The sequence below is a fragment of the Oryza sativa genome, chromosome 3 (genome assembly GCF_034140825.1).
Source record: "Oryza sativa Japonica Group chromosome 3, ASM3414082v1".
Classification (NCBI taxonomy): Eukaryota; Viridiplantae; Streptophyta; class Magnoliopsida; order Poales; family Poaceae; genus Oryza; species Oryza sativa.
In genome coordinates, this window is record NC_089037.1 from 21,038,187 (window position 1) to 21,061,330 (window position 23,144).

General features: G+C 43.1%; 1 protein-coding gene and 1 non-coding gene across 7 annotated transcripts; both read right to left on the reverse strand.

The window, feature by feature from the left end:
• Positions 1-884: 884 nt before the first annotated feature.
• On the reverse strand, positions 885-7,140 carry LOC4333254 (uncharacterized). Of its 6 annotated transcripts, none has more exons than XR_010739914.1 (10): positions 6,199-7,140; positions 5,912-6,062; positions 5,610-5,669; positions 5,232-5,349; positions 4,605-4,677; positions 2,805-2,869; positions 2,252-2,320; positions 2,112-2,150; positions 1,581-1,738; positions 885-1,480 (listed from the first exon to the last, which is right to left on the reverse strand). It is a non-coding gene; the product is annotated as an uncharacterized protein (transcript). The 6 variants fall into 6 exon arrangements; XR_010739911.1 differs by having other exon boundaries at positions 4,535-4,677; XR_010739916.1 differs by having other exon boundaries at positions 6,194-7,140.
• Positions 7,141-7,323: 183 nt separating this feature from the next.
• On the reverse strand, positions 7,324-14,136 carry LOC136351151 (F-box/LRR-repeat protein At3g48880-like). Its single transcript, XM_066308393.1, has 2 exons — positions 13,728-14,136; positions 7,324-8,133 (listed from the first exon to the last, which is right to left on the reverse strand). Exons 1-2 carry the CDS (start codon positions 14,105-14,107, stop codon positions 7,596-7,598), a joined length of 918 nt encoding a protein of 305 aa, XP_066164490.1. The 5' UTR covers positions 14,108-14,136; the 3' UTR covers positions 7,324-7,595.
• Between the last annotated feature and the right edge of the window lie 9,008 nt (positions 14,137-23,144).

The following is a 23,144-nucleotide window of genomic DNA, read 5'->3' on the forward strand; positions in this document are numbered from 1 at the left end:
GGATGGGGGACACGTGCTTTGATCGTATGGCCGGAAAAACGGCTGAAAACAACAAAATCAGGTTCGATCTACCTCCCCGCATGTTTTATCTTGCAAAAATCGATTTCCCATTCCTCCATCATTTTTTCCCATGATTTTCACTTTCAATTGAATTTTAATTCGCTGAATTTAATCTCTATTTAAAAGTCGTTGATGATGGCAGATCAACAAGCTTTGCTTCGCTTCAATTTTGCAAAAAAAAAAAAGGGAAAGAGAAGCTTGAGGAAATAAAAAGTCCTCAATCAATTTTGGGAGATCGAGAATGATTCTACCGAATTTGATAGGGAGGATCGGGTCCCGCATTGTACGAGGACGGGACTACCTTTCGGAGATTGAAGACAGCATTGTGCAAGCCATGCTTGTAACTCCACTTGTGGGCTGGGCCGAAGAAAGGTAGGACGAATGGAAGGAGGTAGCGGACTAGGCTAAGGCGGACTAACAAATAAGAAAAGAATGTGCTTTCAGTCTAAAACCAAGGAAAAAATTCATTTACTTTTTTAATTATAATGTTTAGTGATTATAATGTTTTAATTTATTGCTTAGCTCTTAATAATTGGTGTATCATTGAAAAAAATGTATCTACCCATTGCAACGTACGGGTATTTTTTTAGTAAACTGAAAAGTTGATCACATTTCATCTAATTGTCTTCTACTCCCTCCGTCCCAATATGTAACAATATAGTACGAGTTTAGATCCATCCTATGACTGAATTTGGATAGGATGAGTCTAATCCCATCCTAGTTGTTATATATTGGGACGGAGGAAGAAGCTTGTAGTACTCCACTCCACTGGCCAAACCTCGGTTTTGCTTGTGAATCGCAGCAGGCTAGCAGGTAGCAGCACCTGAAGAAAAATATGTTCAGATTTAGCACAAACTGTATGTGTCAACATTTTGTTTGATTGATACAAGCACACTAGAGCTAGGGGCGCGCCGTTGGCGCGCCGCCTGGACGCAAGCAGGGGCAGAAAGTATGAGGAAGTGTCCATAGTACAAATTACACACAGGCATCTTGATATTTAGAGGTCTCTAATAGCAGTAAGTACATATATAGATGTTTCTTCATATTAGGAGGTTCCATGATTACCATGTAAGGCCTAGAACTAATACAGGTTATCTTGACAGTGATCAACCTGGTTGGTGGCAGCAAAAGAATGGCTGCAACATAGCCATGAGTATTGCTATGTTCTTTATAGAACATCGAAGGTGGCTTCCAGGCGAGTTGTTTTGTTGAAATGGAAGGTGCATAGTGATTGTAGGTATATGTGATTGCGGGTTGCAAATTTTGCCCATACTTTCTTCAGGTTGCATCGATCATCCGTTGACATCTGGAGCATCATATTCTTTGAAACACCACCTGCCATTTGAACTCCAATGCTGATGGTTTCCTTGCCGTCCATCAATGGCTTTAAGTAGTCTTTAGAAAATTCTTTCGTAAAGTACTGTAATTGGCATTGTATATCAGCCTTGACTTATAATTGGTAAGATAGATAGCCATGTATGGTGTATATAAATAAATGAGCAGCAGGTGTAGGAACTTACAACTCTATCCTGCTTCATGAATGTGTTATTCACAGCAACAGCATAGAATTTGCTTGAACGGTCTAGGCACTCAAGATCTTCGATATACTTTTTCAAGTCAGCTGTTGGATCAACATTCTTTGCACAGAAACACAGCTCAAGCGTACGCTTAGTGTTGCCTGTATGAAAATACTTCTATTAGTATTTGCATTGTTTGTGAAAGAACTGAATGAGCATTAAAAAGTTGCTGATGGAGAGAGTTTTTGCAGGCTGCAGCTGGTACATTAACATCTACTAGTAATATGCCCGTGCTAAATGCTACGGTGTAATTCTATTTGTCTTTAATAATTTTTAAAATTTTCATGTTAGCAAAAAATATTACTATATGAACGGTACATTTGAGCTTTAATTCAATTTATGTCATGCACAAATATATTTAACATAAAGTATAATAATATGATATGCCAATTCATGCACATATATAATGCATATATATGTGCCCCCGTGTCATAATGCATAATAATATGATATTAATAAGCATCTCCTTCTTACGTTGAAGCTTAGTAGAAGTTGTACTTCCAGCTCTTGCATCTATGCTTATCGAAAAATCAGCAGACAAGGTATATGAATATATGCGATGGGAGTATGTAGAGATCACAAAGAAAGTCCAAAATATATACATGTCACAATACCTGAAGAAATATTAGTTATGTCTCGAAATGGGGCGCGTTCTTCAAACGCCGATCCATTTGGATCCATTCCTATCCGATAAAACATCAATCTACCTTAGTCCACAACAAACATATAATGTGATTTACAAACAAATCACATAACATTTCATCTAATCGAAAATTGCTAGTTGGATATCATGTCACATTTATTTCATTTAGGTACTTTAGCAATATTGTATTACCTAAAAATAAAAATCATTTGTATAAACAAATTTAAGAGTACAATATATCTACATAAAAAATAAATTGTGCATTACACTGATTTCGTGTAGGTAGTAATATAAATTTTAGGGCCCCGCAATGTTATATGGTTGGGAGTCAATGCAAAGAGCATATGCAAGGGAGAAATATCTATAAATGGATCAGCACTAGAGTTTGAATGGATCGAAGAACCCACGTCATGTATGTACTGCCTAAATGAGCTATCTCATCTATCGAAATACAGAGTTCATTAAGGCATTTCACATGGCTGACTATTTAGCCAGACTCTCATCTCTGTCAATTCTCAGAGTACCTGCTATCTTCACAATTGGTTTGATTCCTTATGAGTAAGCTTCATGTTCACTGAAAGTACCTGAGCTGTAAATAGCAAATGTGAAAACATGTAGATATCAATGCACCAGCGATTTATTATGAGCCATGAAGCGTAACAACAGTGATTTTGATATATCAGTACAAATTATTAAAAACATCAGTTAATTTGATATGCCAGTACAAATTATTAAAAACAGTAATTTGATATGCCAGTACAAATTATTAAAAACAGTAAATTATAATTTGAGAAGACGACATCGATTTATATAAATATCCTCCAGGAGCATCACATATGAGCGCATCAGGTTAAGAGTAAATAATCTCAAGCTGTACATTAGGCTCCCTCAGAAGCATCACATATGACATCCGGCAAAACTAAAAGTATATAATTAGCAATCAAGCATAGTTTCAACACATTAACTTAAGTATCGGAGAGTTCAATTAAAAAACCTGATTCAGTGAGCTGAGTACAGAAGCCATCTTTCATAAAATAAGATCCGTAGTTTAATTTCAATTTTCTTGGGTCTAAAACATGCAATTAATTGACCATTCTAAAGCATACAACTTTATTAGGCCTGAAATCATACAATTATCTTTATCAACCTCGTCCAATTCATGGCAAAATTTGGATCAGTGATGAATCTTGATCAATCTAGTCTAAAACTGGGATGAGCAATGAATAATGGTTTGATCATACAAAAATCAGTTCCACTCAACCTTTGCAAATTTTTAGACATCACATACAAAATCAGGGTTGATCATCTTGCGTCAAAGAATAATGGGATGAGAGCACAGAATCAGCATGTATGGATGCACCTTAGCATAGCATAGTGAATCAGTACAGGTTGTGCTTAGGTATTTACTGAAAATACTTAATATTATCAACAATATACATGTTGTTACAAGCATTTCTCTTAGCAATTCAGTGTACCAACTGTAGTTCACATCCTTGTTCATTTCGTTATATCAAACAAATTAAGTAGGTGCGACAAAGATGCTGGTAACAAGTAGAAGATTTATTGATGCAACCAAAATTTAACATTGATACAGTACATGGGTAATGTCAGTAAAATTCAAATGGGGAAGCAATCTACAGGAATTCCCAATGATTCAGTATACTTAATAAATGTTTGAACTTAAACTGTCTTATCAGCAGTTCAGTGTACGCATGTTTTTCTAGCTGTTCAGTCTATAGGGATACCAGCAGTTCAGCATAAGCATGTTTTATTTCCAAATGATTCAACTAAATATTGTGCCTATTTACATTCTGAACTTTAAACTGAGTTATATACAAAATCTGAAATATAAATCATGTGCTGAATCTGAAATAAGTAACACCATCTTATTTTTAGTAAATATCTCCATTATATTTTAGTAAATATCTCCATTATTAGAAGATTTAATTAGTTGCTATAGGATATGTAGTGGTCATTGATATATTAACAGCTTGAAAATTTGTCTGAATTTATATTGATTGCAAAGCAAGAAATTTGTGAACGAAAAAGGAAGTTAACGCTATTTTATAAATTCAGATAAATGACCGATTTGACATGTTCAGAGTAACAGTTTGCTCTAGTTCAATACACTTCATTGGAAAAAAAAGAGCCAATGATCATGAAGACAATAACCAATTTAAAATCTTACTGCTTGCACATAATTTTACAAGGAAAATAAGAGCAATTCTATATTATCAGGAAATGGATTGAATACCAATGGCATTAATATGACACATAAACTGTTGCAAGCTTCAGTTATGATGTCAGTAATAGAAGGAATGAACCTTCAGGATCAGGGCTTTCAGGATGAGCGAGGAAAAACACCGTCTAGGCAACCTTGTTCAAGCACTCCTTAATCTGCATGATCAACAAGTTGTATTTTTTTCTAAGACTTTAGTCCAATTGAGGATAGATCAAGAAGAGGAAGGAGCTCGCATTGTACCAGGGCAGAGAGGACTGCCGACGCTGATCTTGTAGGACTGACTGTGGCGCTCGGAATCATTTGTAATCCTAAGCAAATTAATAAGCTACGTGGATGTGGTTCTTGTAATTTATTTGGAGTAATCAGTTTAATTTAATCACAGACACATTGTGAAATTACACGTTTTTTGGATGCCCTATAGCAAATTTTGCTATCTAGAATAGAAACTGAATGACTGAGACGTGAATCCTAACAGCCCACACAACTCCCTTGTTACGAAGTATTCGGCACATGACATCAGCACAAAGAGAAATCTGCTTGTATGTCCAAGGTACTGTAGGTTCAAAGAAAGAAATTCTTGACTGGATGGCTACAATTTAACCCTTAGCATGGTGCAGTAGAAATGTTTACAGACCATTTAGCGAAGATTGATCCATGCAGGAGACATTTGCACTATTTGTAAGGGGTAATCATGATGGAAGGAAATTACCTTTACCAAACAGAAATTTAGTAGAATCAGCCAAAAATCTCCTTGATTGTGCAGTAAACAATAGCAATTGGCATGGTGTCCAGTCAGCTTTGCTTCGACAATCTGAACTTTTTTTTTCCTACATATTAAATAATTTGATATCAAAGGTTAAGTCAGTTTGCGAGATATAAGTTTTTTTTTAAAAAAAAAGAAGTGTATCATCACTTCAGAGACAACTGTGATAGTTAATCTACATACAAAATTAAGTTTCAGGGACACAGAACTGAGTATGAATGCTTAGCACTTCGATCAGACTCCACAACACACTATACACACTTATGTTGACAGAATTGCATCTCCTATAGGATTTCCAGAAAAAACAGATAAATGAATGTATACCGCCTGCAGATTGGTGTATTCTCACATGATCCTACAGGTAAATCACAGGAGGCCTCTCATCTGCATGACAGAAGAGATAGATTGCTTTTAGTAAGTAAACTGAATAATATTTTTCATGGTTTAGCTGTAAGGAGCAACTTGTCTGCTTTTTTTCATGGTTTTTATAGCTTTGGGCAGTGCAGGACAAAAGAACCTTGGAACCAAAGTACCAAACTTTCATTAGTTAATATAAGCAGTTGATTGAGTTCAACACTCTGAACAGCAAATATTTGACAGGGAGATTAAGGAAGAGGGATAATCACCATCTTTAACAGTAAGTAAATCCAGCCTCCTCGGACTTTGACACAACGGTGCCATCCTCAAACATGGACAAGTTCTGTGCTTCCCCAAATCTGAAACGGAGCTCCCTATACCATTGATGAAATGCGGTTTTGATTTAGTGCAACTCCAAACCTGTACATGAAAACAGTCACAAAGGGGAAACATCAAGCTGCAAAGACCAAACTTCTTTTCAACCATCATAAGCAGAAACAAAATCAAGCAAAAATGGACCAACGAGTTGCCTAGATTAAGAAAGAAAGTACCCCACCGTCCTCTTCCCACCCGATGCCGACCTCATCCGGACATCACCTCGCGCCCGCCTCTCGAGCACCGCACCGTCTTGCATCCTCCACCATGCTTCACCACTCCCTGTACCAGCATCCTCCATGAGAAGCCACCCGGTGGAACCCTGTATAACACTGCCTCTATCTTCTTCTAACCTCCTCCCATCCAATGGGCGACGCAGAAAAAATTGGAAGGGCTATTCTTTCTAGTACAAACCGCAAAAAACTTATCTCAGAAATTGGCGCGCCGTCACCGTGCTCCTCACTGCCACTGCCAGTTCCATGCGCGCGGTCATTGGTGCCGGAGATCCAGGATGCGCTCGACGGCCTTGGATCTCCTCACCACCGAGCTGGACCCCGCCGAGCCAGAGGCCGGATCCAGACGTCGGCGGTCGGCAGCGACGGCGGCAGTGGCGGCGTGAGATGGAGGCGGATGCAGAGGTGGCGCACCCAGCGACGGCGACGGCGTGCCGCGAGGGAAAGACGCTCGGCAACGGCGCAGGCGGAGCGGAGACGGAAACGGAGACGGAGACGGTGGCGGCGGATGGGACAGAGGCGGCAGAGGGCGGAGGGCTAAGGGCGGCTGCTAGGGTCGAGGGAGACTGGGACCTGTGGCGTGGTCGTCGGTGCTCCGACCTCGTCGCCGATGGAGATAGCACCCGCCTTCACCGCCGCTCCGCGACGGCGACGATGTGAGGGGGAGGCGGAGGAGCTCGGAGATGGCGGCGCGACGGCGGCGGCGGAGGCGGAGGTGGAGACGGAGGCGGAGGCGGAGGCGGAGGTGGCGGCGCGAGGGGGAGGCGGTGGCGACGGCGGTGGAGAAAGCGGCGGCAGTGGCGACGCGAGCCGAAGGAGACGACGATGGCGATGGCGCGAGGGGGAGGCGGAGGCGGTAAAAGAATTCACACCACGATGCAGTAGTCCACACTCCACAGACCACAGTAAAAGAACTTAAAAAAAAAGAGTGCAATCATGGAGATCTCCAACGTAAATGCCTCTCGAGGAAACACAGGGCATCTTTTGCTTAACAAAAGAGTACAAAGCAGAGTACTCTGCACAGGCGGAACAGCCGAACAGCCATGCGTTTGCCAGCTCGCTCAGGCCCAAGAGACTGCAACGACTTAAAATTTATTGTAAAACAAGGCTCAACACTGCACCAAGTAGCGTGCGTTGCTTCGTTCTCACAAGACATCATTGACAATAAAATGCTGGAAATCGTGATATCACATACATATTAAACTCCAAAATAAAGTGCCACATAAGGCACATCAAAGCGTGGTACCACCTTACCCACCATTTGATTGACAAGTAACCCAGACAAATGTTGAAATTTGACGAGCAGGTAGGATTGTCAATTTAACTTAAGTCACAGTTTACTGCATCAGGAAGGTTGTGAAGGTCCAGCCAGCCAGTCCATGACTCTGTGCTCCATCACGCACTTACAAGGCTCTTGAGGATTAATGCAATGTTCACCACAATTCGAACAGTCCGTGAACTCCCCAAGCTCAAATTTTGAGTTCCAGATGAAGATGTTCAGCCGAGAAGCTTTTTGGAGCACAGCACTTGATATTGCCGAAGTCTCATAACCAGATATGTCCAAGTACTCAAGCTCCTCTAGGCAATCAAGGAATTTTATTATTGCAGCACAAGACATATCAGAGTTTGGTATCTCAAGCTTCTTCAGACGTGGAAGGGAGTTGCAAATGATTGAAGCCATCTCTTCGTCGACATAAAGAGCAAACACCTTCAACTCCAGAAAATCTGGACAACACTGATGTACATGGCTGAGAACATCGTGATTAATAAGACCCTCATCCACTGCCATGCCTTTAAGAAATTGTAATTTGTCAATTGCCTTACGGAACTGATCATAAGTTATACATGTGGCAGGAAGGCTGAAATAGTGCAGATTTGGATTCCTGCAGAAAAATAACATGAAATACACTTAGTCCATGGTTAACCATAACAATATTTCCATAAATATCTGGAAAATAACTGTTAGCCAATTTGGCCAAAAGTATCCAGACGAAACAAATAGCGCACTGCCACAAATAATTACATACAAATGATACCTAACACAAAATGCCATAAGAGTATTATGAGGAACAGAACACACTGCAAAACCACATGTAATTGAATCTCAATTCAATGTTGGATAGTTTTGGCCTTAAGCCTCATCAAAAATACCATTTATCACATAATTCACAACGTTCTGACAAAAAATATTTGACAAGCATTACTGAATCAGAAATAGCTAGTGAAAAGATGGAAAATTTGACTAATATCGCAATAAAAGGAGTGAGATTTGCTTGGGTCCCAAAAAGGCACGTTCACGTGATAGATTGTTTCTCCAACACTATGAAAGAAAAATTAGGGGCGGTTACCAGCCAGAGGATATAAATTCAAATTTGAAACCGGAACTTTAAATTTGGAAATGTATCAGCCGGTTACCAGTCAAAATTCAATTCTTTTATTAAATTTCTACCCAGTAGCTGGCATAGTTATTGAGACTGGACCGGCAATCTAACCGGCGAAGCCTTTGGTTCAACGGTTCATTGGTCTGACCAATTGAACCCCTGGTCTAAAGCAGTTCAATAATGTTTATATAAACTACTGATTCCATTCAAACATAAGGGCAAGCTTAGCCTGGTGGGAAGGTGCGTGGCTTCCTTGCATGTGCTCCTAGGTTCAATTCCCACCAAAATCCTTTTTTGTCAATTTTCTCCACTCATGTCGCTCATGCATGCACGCGCCCCGCCATAGTTAGCATCAATCGGCGGATCAAGGACTGGTTTTCTAGCTGGTTTTAACGAAAAACCGGACGGTCCATCCAATTTCTGCCGAGTCAATTGCACAGCGATCTTTCATCCGGACCAGACCGGTGGAGGCTCTGGTTTCGGTTTTTTCCGGTCCAACCGCCGGTCCGGTCCGGTCCGGTCTCAATAACTATGGTAGCTTGCAGTCTCCGCAGACCGCAGGTCACCAGATTTCACTGGGAACTGGATCATCTGACATCCAAGAGGCATCTTAGGGTGAAATGTTGCCTACATATATCTACTGTCTAAATTAATCCAATGCCCGGGGTTCATTCACAAAACTTTTTCTTAAAGAAATCATTACTTTTTTCTTAAAGAAATCATTTTGGAGGGAAAATAATAGAGTAATCATTTATGGCACTAAATTGGAAATGTATGAGATGACTTCTCCTAGTTCTTTGTTTGAGCAGATCCGTAGAACACGAGAAAAAAAGAACTACAGGGGGCAGAGAGTATTCGCGCTAACTGCTAACATGCAAAGAGCACAATGCTCCGACATCATTCTAATGGAAATTCAGAGCAAAAAGTTTAGGAAGCTGCTGAATCGGGAAGAGTTGAGACAGGTTGGTTGATTGACCAACCTCTTTCATCGAAGCCACTGCCATCAGAGGAGTCGGGATCATGAGTCCAGATGGTCAGTGGCTCAGTGCAACAGCATGAGGCCTGAGCAATGGCATGCACTGTTCACCAGAGCACTGATGGTGTAACCAGACGGCACATCAGAGTGCACACGCAAGGGAAATGGCATCTTTACGCTGCAGCAAGTTTCACTCTGGCACTAGTAAATGCTATTTGGAAATAGAAGTTGAAAGCTGTACAGTCATTTGCTGATGGTAGGGGAATCATTAAACCAGATGATATCTTAGTAGAAAATGGCCGTTGGATTAATTTTGACAATAGATGTGTAGGCTACACTTGCTTCCATGTGCCTCCTGGACATCAAAGGAGATAGTAACATTTCACTGGGTGGCCAGTAATTCCAGAAATACTGAATAAACTTATTCTGAACTCCGAACCTTGTGGACAGCACATCCCACCTGTATGTAGCGGTGACTGTTATATCAGGATCCTAGGCAGTATTTGTTATCGTCTTTAATATATTACGAATGCAGGATTGTTTCGTAGTAGTCTATCCGCCTCACAATGTCTCTATGTCAATATTAGTGCATTACAGAATTCAAGATGTTATTTCAGTGTTTCCATACTCTCAGTAATTAAACAGTTTGAAAGAGGTAAAGTGGTTATAATAAGGAGAAATACTGTGAAATGGAAGGGCATCATTGTATTTGTAGGATCATGTGAGATTCTCTAAGATCCTACCAATTGTTGTGACCGACGGAAGGAGTCGAACCAACTTCCGTGTCGCTCCCACGGAGCAACCCGGGAGACCAAAAAACTTCGCCACCAAGGATCTCCCACCGGCCGACCCTGCTGCCACCGGCGAGGCTGTCACCGGCGGTGGAGCCGGCAGCGGCGCCACCCCCGCCCTCCTTGTTTCCTCTCCATCATCTCCTTCTCCCCTTCTTTTCCTCCCCTTCTCCTTTGGTTCTTCAGATTCAGTTGCAGTTTTTCAAATCCTAGCCATCACTACGATGCTCTGTATTGGCTGGAGGTGTGGCGCCCTATGGTTGGCTGGCGGCGTGGCTTCCTCCTCCGTACTCCTGGATGGGGCGACATGGCAAGACTCGCCTGGATCTGGCAAGCAGCACAGCGGCGGTGATGCCGACAGAGGTGGCGGCGGCGCCCGAGGTGGCTGAGGGAGGTGGCAGTGGAGGCGGTTGCCAGTCAGCTAGGAGCTCCGGTGGCGGCCGTGGTTGCTGTGGCGGCGAGGACCAGCGTACGTGGTTAGTGGCGGAGTTGGGCAGAGACGGGGGCTAAGCCCTCCATCCCTTCCTCTGTCATCGGCGGAATTGGTGGGCAGCAGAGATGAGGGCTAGTCCCCTGTCCCTTCCTCTGTGACCGATGGCGAGGACTAGCAACGGCGACAGACTTGGTGGGCGATTGCGTTGGATGGAGATAGGGGCTAGTTCTCCATCCCTTCCTCCGTCGCAGGCAACGTTGGTGGGCGGCGGCGGTGGCGCCATCGGGCAGAGACAGGGCTAGTCCTCCATCCCTTCCACGGCACCTATAGCGAGGGTTAGCGACAACGGGCAACAGTGGGGGCTAACCCTTCTCCCTCGATGGCAGGTCAGTTGTTGCACATGGCGACGATGGTATATGGTCAGGTCAGCCACAGTAGATGGAGAAAACCACAGCGGAGACTCTCGGTGACGGCATTCTAGAGGCGGCAGCGTCTAGGCAAGCTCCAGCGCTCGGATCTGACCACAGCCAGGTGAGGATGGGAGGACGGTGGGTGTCAGTGGCTATTGATGTGATGGTCGTTGGCTCGCCTGACGCGGATGAGGGCAGTGGCAACAGAGACTCTCGGCAGCGGTGTCCTACAGGCAGCAGTTGCCAAGCGAGAATCGACGCCAAGGTCTAGCTGCGGTTAGGTGTTTGACGCCGTGAGCTGATGGCAGTAAAGTCAGTTGCATGTTATGCTGGACGGCTTCGCGTTGCTCTAAGAGCGACAGTGAGTTCGACAGTATGCGCAAGATGATGGTGGCGCAGCAGAGCAACTCAGGGTGCAGTAGTGGCGTTCGGAATGCAGTGGCAGCGTAAGGGGTTTTGGACGATGATGGCGGACAACATCAGTTGGCAACAGATGGTGTTGTGATCTGCAAAGACGGAGATGGTGCGGCGATGGGCAGCACGGACTTAGTTCCAATTCTCCTCTTCCACCCTCTCGCACTAAGGTGGAAAGTTTAGGTTGTCGATGAAGGTTTAAGCTAAGTCTTCAAGCTTTTCATTTTTTTTGTGTGTGTGTTTGTGTGTATTCCTTAGTGTGAGGATTGGAGTCTAAGAACTAGTGCATGTTTTGGTTGTGTATATTCTTTATGGATATAGAGGACGGATTAATGAAAATCCATTATCTAAAAAAACATTGTAGGATCATGCACTGAAATCAAACACTTGCTACCACATCCAGACATTGTCGAATTTCCATGCACTAGCTTACATTTCCATTTAGACTTATTTTGAAGAGAACATTTAATTGTAATGTGGCATGGTGGCAGTTCCAAATTGTTATCAGTGCAGACATAGACGTTTTGCCGATTTTTTCTGCTTGCCAAACTTAAGACACAATGAACTCTTATATTAGAGTGTCTATTCCTTAACATAGCTAATAGAGTATTGAACACAACTAACGGGTAGGAAATAGATTTTGAATGCAACAAAATAGCCAATAATGATATGATACAGTTAATAAAGCAAAGGTGTTGTTGCTGGTTCGCTACTTATCCTTGACTTATGACCAGCCAGCCAGCCAGGAATGGCAATCATATATTTGACGGTGGCAAACTATCTTTCAATTTTATTATTATGCCTCGTGAAAATTATAGAGCCATCCTAACTCCATAAATGTAGTAGTTGAACCCCACAAAAGAAAAGCAATTTTTTTTTCATATTGTTTCTAACTAACAGTAAAAGTGATAGATCACATTCTCATGGTTATGAAAAATCTGGTGACTTCACTGCAAATTCTGTGCAAAGTGCAAACACATGTTTAGATATCTGGAGAACCTATCTCATGAACATATTTGGAAAAGCACAATACAACTTAAGTTTAAATATGTTGAAAAATTGAACAGGGAGTCATTTGAATAACTTGTGGGGGAGAAACTGGGTTGGGAACCCTGCAAGCTCTTTGTTAACATATCACAGACAAACAATAGAAAAGTATCATTCCAGGTGTAGTGGGCAAAGTGGTCCATACCACTACGAGCATTTGTCTTGTGACATAGGCTGTTTCTTTAGTTCATTTCCATTACTGGGTAACCAAAAAAGTAACCTGTAGAAATTTTTCTCATATGTTCGTTTAGCAGCCATTCTTTGAAAAAAAAAAGGATATTGTTTTGAAAGAAGGCAGTATGACTAAGATGTCCTGGTATCATAACCTTCCATGCTTGTACATTCCTACCGTTCTGGAAGGTATATTGAAAAGTGAAACAGCAATAGTATACTTGGTGTGGAGAAACTTCCCACCACAAGCAATGGGCTCCTATAGTCCTATACCAAGATCCATGCATGACAAATTGGAAAAGCATTGAATACAGTTTACCGCTCAATGGAAAGGTGTTCTTTTGTTCACAGTACAGTCTGGCCTTTTTCCTGTTTAGGGTGACTGCAATATGGTGAAGCTATTAGCAAAGATATCCTAATAGTCAGGTAGGTTAGAGGATATCTGGGATAATTAGGTCCCAAAAGATGCTCTGGGACATCCTTAATTCAGGGAAAAAAAGAGGATTAATTTCGTTTAAACGTGATATTTCACCATTCAAGTCAGGTGAACCCAATCCATCTAAATTCCAACACTGAAACAACAAAAATGAAATTTTCATCCCATTATGACAATAAGATGAAATTTCCCATGAAAAATGAATAGAACATCTGTTGTGACATCATTCCTTTTAAGGTTGCAAGAATTCAGCATTTCTATCTATCTACAGTACCAAAGGACCACAATGAACTAAGAAAATATCTCTCTTTCAACCAGAAATGAGCGGATTTGGGAGGAATATACACTAATTTCGTTACGGGATCTTCACATCAATCACAAAACATATACTAAAGAGACAGTGAGAAGGAGGCGTTACCTCTGAGCGAGGAAGAGGAGGTGCTCCTCATCGGCGAACTCCGGTAGGAGCAAGGCCTCCATCCGACCGGCCGCCCGCCGCACGACGATCTCCAGCACACTGCAGAGAGCGGCTTGAAGAGGGACACGCCCGCGCCCGGCGGCTGCTGCTTCACCGTCTCCCGCAGCGAGCCGGCGCCGGGCCGAGGTCAGGACGGCCCAGTCGCGGAGGTCAACGCGGCGCCACACGAGCGGGTCGCGCGCCGAGGCCCGCCATGCGGAGCAGGCGCGGGTGGCGCCGCCGGAGAGGAGATCGGGGAGGCCCACCCGGGACATGATCATCACGAGCAGGTCGTGCTGCAGGTCCGCCCATGGCCGGACCGGCGGCGACGACGACGCCATCGACGACGGACGGACGGGTGGACAGCGACAGCGCAGGTATAGGTTTCTTTTTTTTTTTTGAGAGGGGCGCAGCTGTGTTTGCAACCTTCCCAGCACTCTCCCTCATTTTCCGCGCGCATGCTTTTCAAACTGCTAAACGGTGTGATTTTTATAAAAGATTTATATACAAAAATTGCTTAAAAATCAAATTAATCCATTTTTAAAAAAAATTAGGTAATACTTAATTAATCACGCGTGTTTTTGGTGAGGAGGGAATAAGTTCCCGGCCACCACATGCGAACACACCTCAATAAATGAAGATGTGGAAGATGGGCTTAGAGCCCATGGGCAATGGGCCCAATAGAGAATACCACATTAGGAATAAGTCCACTTTTACTCCCTTAAAGTGACCCGATCTAATCTATGACCTTCAACCGCAAAACTGGATAGGACGACTTCCCGAACTATTAAAACCAGTGCAGTTTGACTCCCTCAGCGGTTTTGGAGGGCAGTTTTACTGACGTGGCGCTGATATGGCGGTGTTGACCGGTATTCGTCCCACCGTGGCGCTTATATGTCATTACAATTAAAAAAATATCGGTGGGACCCATTTGTCATTCACACACACAAAGTTATGGGCCCCACTGACATGTGGGACCCACATGTCGTCCTCTCTCTCTTTCTCTTCTTCTTGCTCCCCCTCTCTCCCTTCTCCCTCCCTCTTTCTCTTCACATGTCGATTTAGAGCCAGTCGGCGGCGAGCGCCACCTAGGGCGAGGGCGGGAGCGTCATGGAACCCCACGGCGGCAGCGGCGGGTGAGGGACGTCGACAGCGAAGGCGCTCTATGAGCAGGAGAGGAACTCGAGCGGATCGAGCAGCAGCTCCGGTGGCGTGCGGCGACCCTAGTGGCGCGAGTGGGGAGGGGGTGGAGGAGTGCGGAGGCGGGTCGAGCGATAGCTCCGGCAGCGTGCGGCGACCGCAAGAGCCTCTGCAGGCAGCGCGCCTTGGCCACCTCCGCCACCACCGCATCCCCAAGGTCGAGGCCATTGAGTTCAGGCATGCGGCGACGAGCGCAGCGGCAGCGAATCCCCGAGAGCGGGAGAGGTCGACGGTGGAGATGGACGGCGCGGGCAGAGGGAGAGATCGAGGCGGGAGAGGGCGGGGTAGCGGGCGAGCGTGAAGGAGACGAGGTGGGCGCGGAAGGTGCGACGGAGGCAGCAGTGGCGCGATTCGGTGGCGAGCGGGAGCGGTGGCCGAGGCAGTGGAGATCGAGGCGGGGTGCCGCACCTGCCCTATCACCGGCGAGAGGCTAAGCACCACCGTCGTCCTCCCCAATGCCACGCCAATCCTGAGTCTCCGCCGCTCGCGGGCCGCCACGCCATGCCCGTGTCTCCGCCGCTCGCCGACATCTCAGCTTGCCCGATGCTGCTCCGGCCCTCGCCTACCGCCGCCGTTGCCGCTCCGGCTATTGCTCGCCCACCGCTCCAACTCCCGCCTGCCGTCGTAGCCCCTGCCTACCAATTGTGCCACGAGAAAGAAAGAGAGAGAAGGGAGAGAGAGGGAAGAGGAAGAAGAAGAGAGAGGGAGGATGACATGTGGGCCCACAATATTTTTTATGTGTGAATTACATATGGGCCCCACATATATTTTTTAATTCTAATGCCACGTAAGCACCACGTGGGACGAAGGCTAGGTCAACATCGCCATGTCAGCGCCACATCAGCAAAACCGTCCTCCAAAACACTAAGGAAGTCAAATTGCACTGGTTTCAATAGTTTGGGGAGTCGTCTTATCCGGTTTTGCGGTTGAGGGTTACGGATTAGATTCGGGTCACTTTTAAGGGAGTCAAAGTGGACTTATTCCAAGGCTAAGGAACTATTTTTTTCATTTTTTACTTTTTTTAAGGGCATGTTTAGTTGGCAAAAAAAAATTGTGCCATGCAATGTCACATTGGATATACAGACACACATTTTAACTATTAAACGTTGTTTAATAACAAAACAAATTAAAAATTCCGCCAGGAAACTGCGAGACGAATTTATTAAACCTAATTAATCCGTCATTAGCAAATGTTTACGGTAGCACTACATTATCAAATCATAGCGCAATTAGCCTTAAAAGATTCGTCTCGCAACTTCCTGACAAACTGTGTAATTAGTTTTTTTCTACATTTAGTACTTCATGCATGTGTCCAAATTTGATGTGACAGCGTGAAAAATTTTGTTTGGAACTAAACATGCCCTTATTTTGGTTCCGAAAGCAGAGTTCTTCCGTCTACAGGTACCTCTAGAATGCGACCGACCGCGAGGGTGGGCCACACGCGATCGCATCGCAGGCTTCGTCTAGTCGGCCGGCGCGAGTCTATTGTGTCTATCAGTATCAATGTGTAACTCACACTTGCACGAGGTCTTTTCCTAAGGTCACGAACAGGGGCGGAGCTAGAATAAAATGAGGGGGGTTCCACTCGCTTGCTATACTTTGGTTTGGATCAAATTTAGCTTGATACGGGTGCCTAAGTTTAAATTGACAGGTTATATATATATGGTGAAAATAGATAAACTATAGTTAACAAAATTTATGAACCGGGTTCTGGGCACCCCCCTAATGCATGTGGCTCCGCCCCTGGTCACGAAAGTCTGAATGTTTCAAAAGAAAAATGCATACACGTATAATTTTGTTTTAAAAAATGACATGTGCACACAGGTTCACGAGCACCTTTAATTTTATCTTCTTGATCGAATGCACATATTTTTCTTTCTTTTTTCTATTCGTGTTATATACCCAAATTTCAATGTACAAACTTTCCATTCAAATTTCTTTCTATGTATAAACTTTCTTTGTAGATATTTTCTTGTATATATACTTTATACGTAGATATTTCTTCCATGTATATACTTTCTATGTATATGCATTTGTATGTGTAAAGTTTCAATGTATATAACTACTAGAAAAAATACCCGTGCGTTATAACGGGTGATTGCTATTTTAATTTTATTATTATTATATGGTTTAGTGTTGACAACCAAATTTGGTAATATCGGCATCGAAAAAGAAGATTAGATTGAAGTGGAGTCGAAGGCGGAGATCGGTTCGAGAACAGAGAAAGAATCGGCTGGAGTCCAGATCGGCTACGATTAGGATCGACTGGGTCTGAGTCGGACTAGGTAAGCCGATGCAGCCGATTCCGACAATACGACTTGGTTTATGACATCGGGTTGGATCGAGGTACTTCAAGATGATTGCCGCACATGGATAGAGTCCTGAGAAGGCAATTGTATCTATTAATTAGGATATTTTATGTAATTTCCTTAGAGATATGTTTGGGCAAAAGTCTGCCGTAAAGACTTATGGTATCTTAGAGTTTGTTAGAGATAAGAGTCGTGTCCGATATGGACATTGTTTGTAATTTTCAGGTATAAATAGACCCCGAACCCCATGTAATCAATTAACACACACGTTCAATACAATTTTAGCGCATCGCCTTGCTTTAGTTTTATTTCGACGAGTTCTTGCTTTCGGGTTGAGCTGCATCGGTTTCGATCTTCAACAAGAGGTAAAACTTGTTATAACGGCTTGTGTTCTCGGGATTAGTGCTTCCATCTTTATGATACTCTAATCTTGTTTATGTAATCTGTCGAGTTATCATATATCTTACATAATCTTTGGCAATATCGTTATTTAACCTACAATCGGCTAACATCTGTTGGAAGAGGGCAGTTGATTAGGTTAGACAATGACGTTGATTTATATTATATAAGATATCCACCACTCTATGAAACTTCCAGCGGCTTGATTGTCTAGAAATTGCTCTTCTTTTCATACTTAATGTTGCATCAGTTGAGTTTGATCTATTAAATCGTGCTTAGAATACCAATCTCTAGCCTGCTTCCTGGTTGCCGATTAAGGTAGTGTCGGAGTTTCAGCCGATCTTATCTGATTTAACTATATTTGCTCTATATGCTTTATTAACACGTTAAATCTGCCCTTTATGTTAAGATTTCATTGCATACAAATATATTAAGCTTCTGTTTGGTATATTCTGCCTGTTTTAACATCTTAACATAAAGTCGTATCGGAATATTAGCCGATACATGCTGGATCTATCCGATCGGCTATGCTATAAACATATATAGTCCTGTTATTAATATATATTTCGATCTAAGTGATTTATACTGTCTCGGCATGGCGACCGATCTATCCTAATCACATGATTTAAGTATATATCGATATAAGAACTATACGCTGATTGATTTACATATGACATCGGCTCAAAGATAAATGATATGTCATCGGCATCTAGCCGATCGGCTATCATTTATAGGTTTAATCGCGGTTTCTTTGTCTCTATTCCTTATTGATTGCAGGATCAAATCAACTGGGACACTAGTATACCCGAAGGCGAGTTTTGGACCTGCACTGGAGTTAAGCAGATCTCCCAGGCCTCATGTTTTACGTCAACATTTAGCTAGGATGAAAATCATTATGTGAATTCACTTAGATAGTATTTTTAGAAAATCATTAGCTGTAATTAGGAGTTTAACTTTTACCTCAAGATAGCATGCAAAATTTTTTTAAAGAAATTTCTTATACGACTTCTTTTGTATTTCTAAAAGCAAACGAATTTAAATCCGACTCATACACGGATCTGTATTTCCAAAAAATAAACTTAAAAACCGACTCAAATACGAATGACATATCAAAATACCAATAAAAACATCTTCAATTTTTATTATAGTAGAGATAGGTAGAAAATTTATATATTAAAACTTTAGGGCAATTGCATTCTTACCCCTATTTTGGATTGTAATTGTAATTTTACCCCTTCTTTTTAAGGTTTGTGATTTTGCCCTTGCTTTTTTCAAACGAAGTTTCAATTTGCCCTTACTCTGTTAAGACCAACTAACGGTGTCAAATGAGCTGCAAGAAGACATATATACCCATTACATTTGCTCTCAAATTTGACCAAACTTGACAGATTTTGATAGAGCTTGGATATCACTTTTACAGAAGTTGCACAGGGCGCAAAAAATTCACCAAGGATTCATCGCATTCACAAGAAAAAAAATCTACCAAACAAAATTCTCCCAAATATATACTATGAGATGGGCAAAAAAACAAAAAGAAAATCAGGAGGCAGCATCCCTTGCATTGACCTCGTGGATGAGCTTGTGTCGAAACAAGATTTCGGTAATACAAAAAGGGGTGGCTATGAAGCTGGAAAAGTGGATGTGTTTAGAGACACAGAATTTTATACAGTTTCAGGCACTCTCAATGAGAAGTAATACCCTACTCCTGTCGGAGGATTGATCCGTCGAGTGTATTATTGATCGTATGATCTGGGAGAAAAGTTATGACCCAAGAGGCACCCGGACCCCTCCTTATATAGGGGGAGGAGTCCGTATTACAAGGTACAGCCCATATTCCTAACGGAATAGGCGAGTAAAGATAAAATACAATCGTAACCGACTAAGACTCCGGGTATTTCCTTGATACACTAGTTTGGAATTTAACCCGAGTCCCTTAAAGATATTCTATCTACATACAGTACCCTTATACCCAGTCGGATATACATACCATGTAGGTATGGGGTATCTATAATCTCCACAGTAGCCCCTGAGGCCTTTACAGTCGACGGAATAGCCTTCTCTTGTAATCTTGAAAACCGATATCCCAAGTGCTTTAATTATTCCTGCCTTGGTCTCCCGAATACTTAAATCAAAGACTGTGAAGGGCTAAAAAATAAAAAATCAGGTGCATCGACTAGATGCACCTAATTAGGTGTAGCCCCCGACTATGTGATTAGTTAAATAAGAACTAAACATATAGTCAAGGTACATGAAATATCCATCCGAGTGGTTTTACAACTGAATCTCCAAGGTGATTATATAGTTAAGCATATGTGGCACCTGATAAAATATCCGGCCGACTGCTTTAGTTTAAAATGCCCGAAAAGGCAGAGAAAGACCCGAGTGAAAAATACTCTAAAGATCTATAGACCAACATATATGATAAGAATCCGAGTAAAAAACTCTTAAAGGGTTCATCAACCGTTGTATAAAGAATGACAAATGACAAGTCAAAATAGCCTAAGCTATGACTTATGTCATTATCGAAATAAGCATATAACATGCTGAGAGAATAGCCATCTGAAATTAGCCATCTCAATAAAACCCAAGCAGCTTTGTAGCCTAAGAAGGCCAAAAAAATTAGTATTACACTTTTCTGTCGGGCACCTTTTTATTTCGCATTGTAGTAATTCCAAAGAATTATCTAGCTGCATCAAAAAGGATTTTAACGGCATTGGGCTATTCTGTTGTGAGCAATTTTTACCAAGGCAAAAATATATGCTTAAATCCCTAAGGATCACGACCAACCACGCCAATAATGAAGTTGGGCTGAAAGTACTGTGTAGGCCCGGGCCCGTTAGTACCTCCCGATACCCTAACAAAAGACACAGAACAAGAGTCGTTTCGTCTTCCCCGCCGAAACATCCGCCACTATCCCCATTCTTCGCTACAGTACAACAACCACTCCAGCGAAAATTAGGGTTCACAAATCCACATCAATCCACCTTGACGAGGCTTTGTAGCTCCGCGAAGATCTTCCGCGCAACCGCTGCATCAATCTCCCATCTATTCCTTTGCCATTCCCACTTCAAATCTCATCATCTATCTCACATCCATGGCAGAGGAGAGAGAAAGCTTCGAGAGTCAATGGGCTCCCTCCGATGTAACGGAGGAAAACTTGAAAGAGATGGTGGCGCACGGTGTTCTTCTGACAAAGGAGATCATCGGCTGGCGTCCAGCGTATGGCGAAGCATTCCCGACCCCGGACACGCACGAGGTCGTTGTATTCTCCCATTTCTTTTATGGTGGTTTTTCTCTTCCAACTTCGAAATTCTTTAGGGAGATTCTGGAGTTTTATGGAATCAGCTTGCATCATCTGAACCCCAATTCCATAGTTCATATTGCCAACTTTATCCATGCCTGCAAAGCTTTTCTGGGGATTAGGCCACATTTTGCCCTATTCCGCCGCATTTTCTTCCTGAAGCCCCAGCCAAACAAAAGTAAGCCGTGCGTTGTTGGGGGAGCCGGTTTTCAGCTAAGGGGCACCCTGAGCCAGAAATATTTCTTCATGCCCTTCAAAACATCAAACAAGGGTTGGCACGCAAACTGGTTCTATGTGCAGAATCCTGAACTGGCGCTTCCCGAGTACTCTTGCCTTCCTCCAGTATATCAAGACACCTGGAACTCGCTTCCAATGGGAGATGAAGCTGTTCAAGCGCTTACCCTGATGGAGCGCATGCTGAAACTTAAAGAGCAAGGTCTGCAAGGGGAGCAAATCACTCGGCACTTCATCAAGAGCCGACTGGCGCCTATCAAAGAAAGATCCCGCACCGCCTTTGAGTTTGATGGCAAAAATGACCCCAACCGTGAAGATCCGGAGTCCCTCGAATTTAAGATCATGAAGGAGAGGATGTATAAAATTTTCTTAACCGGTATTGTGGTCAGCTATTCGCACCTACTGCCAGTGGTGCCATATAACGCCTTCAACCCTCCTCCACCGGTATGTATCAAATATTCCGGCATTCCTTACGATATCCTTTTATCTTTTGTAATATTGGCTGAGAACTAGAAATATCATGCATAGGAATTTTCTCTAATGAAATCTGATCCTCCAACCGCTCAATGCCGCTCTCCTCGCCGACAAACTGGTCAGGCCAGTGGCAGTCCAAAATTCCAGCCAACTGTTCAACCGAGCAGCCCAAAGCCGACTAACCAGTCGGGCTCTCAGAAGAGAAAATTAGTCTTGAGCGATGACGAGGGTGACAATGCTGAAAAAACTTTAAGCAAAGAGGTGACTGGAAAGCAGCCAAAACAGGCTAACCCGAAGAAGAAAACATCCAGCCGTCCGATACCCAAAATCAGGAAGTCATCCAGGTATGAGTCATCTTGCAATTTTCTCCTGTATTGTCAAACACTCCATCAAGATATCGTTGATGGCATATCTTGAATCTGCAGGAAGCCATCTGACATTGCTCTATCTGGAAAAGACCCTGAATCAACTGACAAGGAGACTGGATCTACGACCACCAAAGAAACCGGGCCGACTGACGAAAATCACCCGACTGGTGATCAGCCGGCGACCGACAATGTAAAGACTGGGGATGAACCCCCGACTGGAAACCAGTCGGCTGAAGCTGAGGCCGATGCTAATCAGGAGCCCCCGACTAGAGACCAGTCGGGTATGGAACATAATAAGGATATCCCGGAAACAGATGCACAAGCAAGCAGCCCTCCCCCAAAAGATACCGACACCGGCCCGAAATCCAGTTCATCTGATAAGGTGCAAGAGCCTGCTCGTCCTCCACCGAAGATTATAGCATGTAATCAATTCTCTGAATTCATTTACATTTGAAAAATTCTCTTCGATTGCTTTACCACCATCTATGCATATGTAAAGGCCCAATGATTGGTGACGAAGAAGAAGTTCTTCGGATTCAATCAGCTGAAGATTCTCGCCCACCCATCTTAGTTATATGGTGAGATGATGAAATGCAGCCACAAGGGATCGTAATAAATAAGCAGAAAGAAGACGAGGAAGTGTCTCTGCTTGCAAAAACACTCAATCAAGCCACCCGTTTTGTAAATGTATGTTTCCTGCATATAGCTTTACCTATCCTGTCGGCCACTCCGCTGAACTGAATAAATTTGTGATGCAGAGAATCCATCTTCGGAACGAAGCAAAAACAACAACCCTTGAGAAACTGGTCCCTCATCTCGGGACTCTAGAAGCAACTAGAACCCAACTCCATGAAACCAGGGAGCTAGCCAGAAAGACAGAACATGATCTCAGGGATCGAATTGCTGAGCTTCAAGATTCCAATTTCGAGCTGAGTGGTTCATCCAAAGGTATTCCCTATCCTTGATTAACTTACTCCAAGCCGCCATCCGCATTCAATTAACCACTAGGATGTATCACAGTACAAGCTGCCAAGATCACCGAGCTAGAAAAGCGAATCAAAGCTCTGGAAAAAGACAAGGGTGAACTAACCAA

Bases quoted from the DNA above. Each gene is read 5' to 3' on its own strand.
- LOC136351151 (XM_066308393.1), bottom strand. From the start codon at position 14,107: ATGGCGTCGTCGTCGCCGCCGGTCCGGCCATGGGCGGACCTGCAGCAC. The intron at 8,134-13,727 runs GTAACGCCTCCT...ATTTTTCTGCAG, and splicing joins CTCCTCTTCCTCGCTCAGAG to GAATCCAAATCTGCACTATT.